Source organism: Phaethon aethereus (assembly GCF_964289735.1).
Source record: "Phaethon aethereus genome assembly, chromosome: 2".
Taxonomy (NCBI): Eukaryota; Metazoa; Chordata; class Aves; order Phaethontiformes; family Phaethontidae; genus Phaethon; species Phaethon aethereus.
In genome coordinates, this window is record NC_138582.1 from 127,799,292 (window position 1) to 127,808,652 (window position 9,361).

The 9,361-nt window shown below is 39.2% G+C and overlaps 1 protein-coding gene across 4 annotated transcripts in view; it reads left to right on the plus strand.

Annotated features, from left to right (window-relative positions):
- SLC4A7 (solute carrier family 4 member 7) overlaps nt 1–8,964 on the plus strand; it is a gene marked incomplete at both ends in the record, with an annotated part of 99,848 nt that extends 90,884 nt beyond the window's left edge. For all 4 annotated transcript variants that reach the window (XM_082015631.1, XM_082015629.1, XM_082015630.1 and 1 more), the window contains 5 exons: nt 22–195; nt 546–677; nt 1,413–1,510; nt 3,297–3,404; nt 8,883–8,964. In XM_082015631.1, coding sequence (XP_081871757.1) covers nt 22–195; nt 546–677; nt 1,413–1,510; nt 3,297–3,404; nt 8,883–8,964 — 594 coding nt within the window. The remainder of the gene's footprint in view (nt 1–21; nt 196–545; nt 678–1,412; nt 1,511–3,296; nt 3,405–8,882) is intronic.
- Nucleotides 8,965–9,361: the final 397 nt, after the last annotated feature.

Genomic DNA, 9,361 nt, shown 5'->3' on the forward strand with positions numbered 1-9,361 from the left:
TGATTTTATTTTTCAATGCAGTTTTTTGACCGCATAAAACTCTTTGGAATGCCTGCCAAACATCAACCCGACCTGATTTATCTACGTTATGTGCCACTCTGGAAGGTCCATATCTTTACAGTTGTTCAGCTCACTTGTCTAGTTCTGTTGTGGGTGATTAAAGCCTCAGCAGCTGCCGTTGTTTTCCCTATGATGGTAAGTTATCTGTTTTAAAAGTTAATAGTTTTCCAAGAGTATGTGCATCATCCAGGATCCCTTCAGAACGTATTTGCTGCTGTAAGAAAGAAGGGAGTAGGAAAGAAACAAAAGAACCTGTAGTACAAGTTGTTCACTTTTGAAACGCAAGGACTTTTCATTTCTTGAAAACAAGCAATTGAGTTGTGAATAGCTATTGAAAGTGGAAGTTAATTAAGTTTGTGGTAAGATGAAACTAGTACTACAAGAAAGGGCTTCAGTTAAAGATTCTGAATGTACTGAAAGTGTGTGTGCATTTTTGTTCATTTGAATAGTTTAATATAAATAATTCTATTTCTGGTTCCCTTAAGGTTTTAGCGTTAGTGTTCATTCGCAAGCTCATGGATTTATGTTTCACCAAAAGAGAGCTTAGCTGGCTTGATGATCTTATGCCAGAAAGTAAAAAGAAGAAAGAAGATGACAAAAAGAAAAAACAAAAAGCAGTAAGTGTGAAAACAATTAAACTAAGTATGTTGTCAAATACTAGAAGATACTCAGTGAGATTTAAAAGAATTTTAAGTGGCCTGAGCATATGACCTTATACACCAAATACACATTTTGAAATTCTTTACTAATGAGATTTAATGCTAGAGGAGCTCTTACTGGCAATTAAGTTAAGAAAAAGTCACTGTTTTGATGATGCTATTATGAACTATGACTCTTATTTGTGATTAAAATTAGCAACCAAAGTGGAAGGAAGCAGTTCTTAGCATAAAATGCTGTTTTCTTTGTCTTTCATCAGGTTAGAAGGTGAGTGTAGATGGGAAAGAAAAGCAGTGGAGTAGGGATCTCGACCCTGCTTGAATTAATCACAAAACTCTTCATCATATCAGGGACATTTTGCTTTTGTGTGTTTGCAGAACTGTAGTTAAAACCAACTGCTAGTTACCATTAATGTACTAATATAGCTTGTAGAACTGCTCCATAAATGTCTTCCCTAACTGTATACCAGCTAGCTGAACTCCTTACAAAACGTGTAACACCCTCCTTCCCCACTCCCCCCTACTTGATAAAACACTTCTAAGAAAAAAAGGTCTTAAACTGAATCTCCTGGATTCAACTCCAGTACCTACAGAAAAATGCCCTTTACCCCTCTGAAAATGAACTGTCAGCATGAGATACTTCTTTGATTTCTGCTGTATGAGTAATTTTATAAACTTTTTACTTGGAATTTACAGGAAGTGGAGAGAATGCTTCAGACAGGGGACAGTGAAAGTGTGCACCTTGCATATGGAGAAGCGAATTTGGGTTTTCCTGTAAAAACCCTAAAATACAGGTATAATGAAATGGTGTCTTTTTAAGAGTTTTTGTATCATGTGCTGTAATTTGCTTTATATTAAGTTGGTCATGTATGAGTTGAATTAATTTTTTTTTCCCAAGCTTGTAACTCATCCATGACTAGGAAGTATGAAGATACATCTCATGGTGCGATAGTAGCATTTTTATGTTGCATTGTTCTTTAAAACTGCCTCTTAATTGTAAATTTACATGACCATCTTGAACAGATCAGATGACTCAATTTCGACCAGCTGTACTCAAGGTGAAGAAGCTTCCTTGGTCAGTTTTCATGGAATACTTGTGTGTTACTGTGCATGAAATACTGAGTATTAAGCAACTAATAGCATCAGTTGAGCCGTGTGTTTACCAGCTACTTGGATTTTTCAGAAAAAGTCTAAGTGTGCAGTTCTTTGATGGTTTATTTAAGTGAGGGCTAAAGTCTGTTATTTCTGTGATATTTACTGGCAGCCATTTTTATTTTAAAAGGTCATTTTCTGAAAGTAAATGTGAGGACAGGATTACCAGTTCTCTTCCAGAAAAGGAAGTGCTGGAATTTCACTGATGGAAAGTTCCTTCAGCACTGGAAGGTGTTTTTTCTCAGTATGTATCTCCCTTACTGGGGATGTATTCAGCTTTAGTTGTCATATATTCGACAACAGTTCAACACACCTGGAAGATGTTACAGATAAATACCTTGCTAGTTTTTTAACCTCTCTAGTACTAAGGGTTCATAGGTTAAAAATTGGCTTTCCTATGGATCTAGGGTAGTGTCAGGTCTACCCTGATCTGAGTTGGGAACAGGCAGATTTTTGGATTAGACCCCTATTCCTCCTGAGTGCTATCGTCTAAGAGCAGGCTTAGTCAGACTTCAGCACCTCAAACGAAAATGCTAAAGCTTTTTTAAAAAACATTTGAGTTGGTAATTCTTCTCACAGTAGAACTATGATTTCATCAACGTGTGCATGGGTGTTTACTGTATATTTCACTGTCTTGCATCTTGTGGGGTTTCCTGAGGAAAAATGTGTTTGAAAGATTTCTGTGCAATTTGAAGAAATCTTACAGATGGCATGGGATAGATTCTGAAGTTTAAGTATGGAACAGAACAGAAAACATATCTATAGACAATACTTAAGTCTGTTGTACTTACAAATCTGTGGATGGCAAAGAGGGAAATAGGTTTTGAAAGTTTACCTTTTGTGAGGGTGAACTTTTATTCTGCAAGACTTGTGGTGTTGGTGGCAAAAAAAACCTTGAAAAACATCTAATAAGGCTCTGTGGGAAAAAAATAACTTGAAACCTGCCTAGATATTGTGACTTCTAGATATTTTTTTTTTTTTTACTAGTTTTAAATCTCAGGTGAGTTACCAGTTTCAAAATTTTATTAACATCTGCTCTTTTGCCTTTGATTATTTCCTGGAAATAGCTTAAAACAATTCTGATTTATGAAAATCTTAGTAGAATAGCATGATTCATTTCATTGTTTTTGAGCATGTGGAATAATTTTCTGAAGTTAGAGGTAATGTAGAAATGAGGTATCTCTCAAATACTTTTAATGTCTTAGTGGTATCTGTGTGAAAAACTGTTTTAAGATGCTATGTGATTAAGGCAGCGCTAGTGAGTTAAATTTTCAAATTTTTGTTGAAATACCTTTATAAGAGATGAAGTCAACTTGTGGCTGTGTAAATATTGAAAGAAGGCACAACTGATGTAAATTATGAGTGACAATAAGTATAATGCTGTTGCAAGATATTGAATACTAACCAGAAAGTATGTTTGTTCTTTAGCATTGATCCCTCAATTGTAAACATATCAGACGAAATGGCCAAAACCGCACAGTGGAAGGCTCTTGCCATGAGTACTGAGAATGCCAAAGTAACCAGAGCTAACCTGAGGTAGCTATAATTACTCACACATTTTCTAACTATGGTCTTGTGTTTTATCAGCTGATAGCTATACTTGTATTTCTTGAAGTGTATCTCAAAAAAATTGGCATACGTGGTTCGTAAATCTGCATTGATTTTTTTACTTTTGAGGAACTTGAATTTGAACTTAATCTTTGCTTTTTACTCTGAAGTGAAACAATTTCTATAAGGAATTCAAATTATTTTATTAAATGTATTATTACAATTTTAAAGTTCATCTTTATTTTCTTAATACAATTGTATGCTACTCTGATGGGCTTAGGGTTTCTAAAAGCTTTACTAGAGTGTATATGAGCATGGGAACTGTTTGATCCTGAACATTACAAATGCCATGGGGAATAAAAGGTAAGTCCAGCACTTCCATTGTTGCTTTATACTTCCCTAGGATCTGCCCCCTGTTTTTGTGGGTGGGTTGGTTGCTTTGTTTGTCTTTCTCCAGATCATTTTTAAACTCTGAAAATTAAACCTGGCTCAAATATTATCTTCACTGGGTAGGAAGTAGACTTGAATGAAGTACTAGACAGATTTGGAGTCCTCTGTGCTATGAAGACTTCCTGTAAGCTGACATGCCTCTTCCGTGTTGGCCAGGAGCTTCCTTGTCAGTGAGCTCCCCATCAAACAAGAAAGTCTGTGTGCAATGAATCATTCTGCTATTCTGTCCTAGTTTCTTCGCTGTCTTGCTGAATCTATCAAGGGGAGCAAACCAAATCCTGAATATTTGTATAGAATATCTCCAACTTCCTGAAAGGCTCGTAATTTATAGGGACTGGTATCTGTGGACTGTTCTGTCACAGTGCAGCTATTGCTTAGTGGTTTTTATGTAGGAAAGAGGGGAGAATTGGCCTGGTCGACTTTGAAGACTAAGCTTATGCAATCCTGTTGTCTGTACGTGCATCTTCTTTTGGTTGATCCATTTCAGCTAGATCTGTCAAAGAAAGGCAGGTTTCAGAGATATGAAATTGTCAACTTTTGTGTAAATTTACGTCTCTGAAAGATTTGGTGGGGAGGGAGTGTTCATACATAATCATCCAAGCTATCAGGTACTGTTTAGCTTGCATCATGGAAACAGCAGTAATGACTGACCACTTAGCACTTGTATGCCATCTCTTTATTCAGTATGTGCATTGCTCCAAACTAGGTATGGAAATAGACTTTGTTTTGCCCAGACGGTAGGTTAACCAAGGGTGAAGAAGGAGACAAAGAGAGAACTTGGGAGTTACTGTAATAGGAAAAGCTGAAGAGACTCATTAGTGCAGGCACCATTTTCAGTGAATCATCAACCTGTATTGTTTAAACATTTTAAAATGCTTAAATAAATGTTTTAAAGGTTTTTAAAACATTTTTTAAAACTTGAGTACCACACAAAGTTTGTGTTTGTGAAGAGAGAAGAACTTGTGGGTGATGTGACAGTTGGAGGCTGTCTTGGGCATAGTGATCACAAATGACAGAGTTTTCAATTCTTGGAGAAGTAAGGAAGGGGGTCAGCAGAACTGCTACCTTGGACTTCTGGAGAGCAGGCTTTGGTGTGTTTAGGAGCGTGGTTGACAGAGTCCCTTGGGAGGCAGTCCTGAAGGGCAAAGGAGTGCAGGAAGGCTGCACATTCTTCAAGAAAGAAAACTTAAAGGCGCAGGAGCTGGCTGTCCCCATGTGCCGAAAGACAAGTGGCGGGGAAGACTGGCCTGGCTGAACAGAGAGCTTTGGTTGGAACTCAGGAAGAAAAGGAGAGTTTATGACCTTTGGAAGAAGGGGCAGGCAACTTAGCAGGACTGCAAGGATGTTGTGAGGTTATGCAGGGAGAAAATGAGAGGCGTCAAAGCCCAACTAGAACTTCATCTGGCTACTGCCGTAAAAGACAATAAAAAAATGTTTCTATAGATACAATAGCAACAAAAGGAGGGCTAAGGAGAATCCCCATTCTTTATTGGATGCAGGGAGGAAACATAGTGACAAAGGATGAAGAAAAGGCTGAGGTACTTAATGCTGCCTTTGCCTCAGTCTTCAATAGTAAGATCAGTTGTCAGGTTCCTCCACCCCCTGAGCTGGAAGACAGGGATGGGGAGCAGAATGAAGCCTCCATAATCCAAGGGGAAGTGGCTAGCAACCTGCTACACCACTTAGACAGAAACAAGCCTATGGGGCCAGATGGGATCCACCCAAGGGTACTGATGGAGCTGGTGGAAGTACTCACCAAACCACTTTCCATCATTTATCAGCAGTCCTGGCTAACTGGGGAGGTCCTAGTTGACTGGAGGTTAGCAAATGTGACACCCATCGACAGCAAGGGCCAGAAGAAGGATCCGGGGAACTACAGGCCTTTCAGTCTGACCTCAGTGCTGGGGAAGGTTATGAAGCAGATCATCACTCAAAGTGCCATCACATGGCATGTACAGGGCAACTAGGTGATGAGGCCCCGTCGGCATGGTTTAGGAAAGGCAGGTCCTGCTTGACCAACCCGATCTCCTTCTGTGACAAGGTGACCCGCTTAGTGGATGAAGGGAAGCCTGTGGATGTTGTTGACCTAGACTTTAGTAAATCCTTTGACACTGTCTCCCACAGCATTCTCCTGGAGAAACTGGCTGGTCATGGCTTGGACAGGTTTTTTACTCTTTGCTGGGTAAAAAACTGGCTGGATGGCCAGGCCCAAAGAGTGGTGGTGAATGGAGTTAAATCCGGTTGGTTGCTGGTCAGAAGTGGTGTTCCCCATGGCTCAGTACTGGGGCCAGTTCTGTTTAATATCTTTATGAGTGATCTGGATGAGATGATGAAGTGCTCCCTCAGTAAGGTTGCAGACGACACCATGTTGGGCAGGAGTGTTGACCTGCTTGAGGGTAGGAGGGCTCTGCAGAGGGATCTGGACAGGCTGGATTGATGGGCTGAGGCCAGCTGTATGAGGTTCAACAAGGCTAAGTGTCGGATCCTGCACTTGAGTCACAACAGCCCCGTGTAGCTCTACAGGCTTGGGGAAGAGAGACTGGAAAGCTGCTCAGCAGAAAAGGACCTGGGAGTGCTGGTCGACAGCTGGCTGAATCTGAGCCAGCAGTGTGCCCAGGTGGCCAAGAAGGCCAACAGCATCCTGGCTTGTATAATCAGAAATAGTGTGGCCAGCAGGAGTAGGGAAGTGATTGTTCCCCTGTAGCTGGCATTGGTGACGCTGCACCTTGAACACTGTGTTCAGTTTTGGGCCCCTCACTGCAAGGAGAACATTGAGTTGCTGGAGTGTGTCCGGAGAAGGACGGTGAAGCTGGTGAAGGGTCTAGAGCACAAGTTTTACGAGGAGCAGCTGAGGGAACTGGGCTTGTTCAGGGCGAAGAGGAGGCTGAAGGGAGACCTTATTGCTCTCTACAACTACCTGAAAGGGGGTTGTAGAAGGTGGGTGTCTGTCACTTCTCCAAAATAACAAGTGATAAGACAAGAGGAAATGGCCTTAAGTTGCACCAGGGGGAGGAATTAGATTGTATATTTGGAAAAATTTCTACACTGAAAGTGGTTGTCAAGCATTGCAACAGGCTGTCCAGGGAAGTGGTTGAGTTACGATCCCTGGAGGTATTTAAAAGAGGTGTAGATGTGCTACTTAGGGACATGGTTTAGTGGTGGACTTGGCAGTGTTAGGTTAATGGTTGGACTTGATGATCTTAAAGGTCTTCTCCAGCCTAAATGTTTCTATGATTCTATACGCTTGACTGACAGGAAGATAGGTAACTGAGGCATTAGATAGGTAACAGAGTATGAATGTCAGTATACCCTTGTATTTTAATTGTTTATGTTCTTTCATGCTAAGTTCTGAGAAACCTGTTACAGAATCTGTGGATGCTTCTGCTGTGTTAGCTCATGGTCATTGGGTGTATAAGGCTTGAAGAGATACAGACCTGTATTTCTCTTTCCAGAAGAACTAAAATTTTTAGATTTGGTTTGCAGGAAGTTAGAATCACTCCATCTTGTGCTTTCCTGTTTCCTGAACTGCTTAAATTAGTATAGAATTATAGGCAGCACTAGCAAATTAGTCTTCTCACCAGTTTGCAATGTTTTTTGATCTAAACGTCATACTCAGTATTTTTTACTCTGTTTTTTTAATATTCTGCTAGACATTTCCCTTTGATGCCATAACATGCTCCACTTGAGATTAGTACTGGTAAAAATTACATCTTAGAAGGGGACTTGCTAAAACTACAAATTGAAAATAAAAAGCACTGGTGCTGGAAAGCAGCCTTTAAGAAGCAATCTGATATTGCATGAATCTGGAAGTTCTTAGAAGGCAGGATTTCCTTGAGCCTTAACTCAATTAATTGGTTGCTGTTTTACAGTATTTGCTACCCTTTTTTCTATAGTGGGTGTTGGAGAGATTTAGAGATGTCACCAGTGCTCAGTCAGAAGTAATTCCCAGTAAATTTCATCTCAGTTCTCTTAAGGTTTTTCCGTGTAACAATCTTCATCTGATAGTATGGACAGGTTTTTATTGCTGTGGTAAAAATGGTTCTGTAGGCACTGCTGTTTTCAGATAGGATGCAGTTTGAAGCAAGCAATGTCATTTGGAATTCTAGATGACATGTTGTGTGGGTTGGCATTATTTCTTAAAAAAAATCTTACCTTTTTAAAAGACTTATTTTTTAGATTCGTTTTGTCTTTCCCAAACTGATTGCTTTTTCTTTCTCCCTCCACTATCACTCATGTTTTATAGACTCCATGTGAAGTCCAGGCACACATATTTTCAAAGGGATCTCAGAATGTTCCTCTTTGCATGAATTTCTAATACTTTTTTTCCTTAAAAAGCAACTCCACAGATGTGTTGTCTCTTCTAAAATCCATGCCTAGAGAATCCTCCCTCTTACACTGTTCCAATTTCTCTTCTATTTTCATGTAACTACTTGACGATGTCCCTCTCTGTCTTTGTACAAACCACTGTTCAGTGGCTGTGTCCCTAAGAGTGTCAGTTGTCCAGGTGCCAGCCAGTGCCTTCTCTTCAGGGTCTTCCACTTGAAGGGATGCTTATGCAGATTTCCAGCTGTTCTCTACTGTTGTTAGAAGGGTGGTTCCCCATTTTGAAAAGACTGAAATGTTTTCCCAGTTTCGTATTGTGAACAAAATTGTTTCTGTGCCCAATAATTAAGCAGTATTAATAATATTGCTTGCTGTGTGGTTTTTGAGTACTTTTTAACTACACAGTCGTGTGTATTGGGCTTTTTTCCAAAAGATGTTTTGCAAAACAATTTAAAATCAATAGAATCAATAAAAGCAGTGGGACTGGAAATGGTATTTATAGATGAGGTCTCTTTTTAAGCTTGTACTGTTCCTGTGAATAGTATTTAACAATTACTAGAATGTAATAGAAATGCATCATCATAAAAGTATCCATAAATGCTTAAAATGTTCATTGTTAAGTATAAAATGTTTGAAAGTTAACCTTTACTAAAGTGAACCAAACCTTAAATTTTCCTCTTTGCTTTCAAACAGCCCTGAAAAACAAGAAAGTGTGAAAATAAATGTGGAAGATACACCTGTTGTGAAATACGTGGATGCCGAAACATCTTTATAGAGGGGAATTGCGTGTATTTATGTGTGTGTATATAATATCAGTGTAGGATATTGTACCATGGAAGTGTGATTTCCAGTTTAAGGAGCGACCTGTATTTAATTCTGCCATTGTTTAGGGCACTGTAGATATGCTTGCATAATGAGAAGATTTTCCTACAAATAAGATGAGTGGTAATCACACTTCAGCTATTTATTTTATTGGAAGTTTTATTTTCATTTTTAAATAGGACAATTGTAATGAATGCATATTATTTTCAATAATCAATATGTGCATAAAAGTTAAATCAGCTTTTGCTGGTGATTACTGGTCCACATGGCTTAGAATTTCGCAATACCTCTGTTTATAATGTGCGCTACAGAAGTTTGTTTTCCATGCAGGCAATTACTGCTTGTTTTTG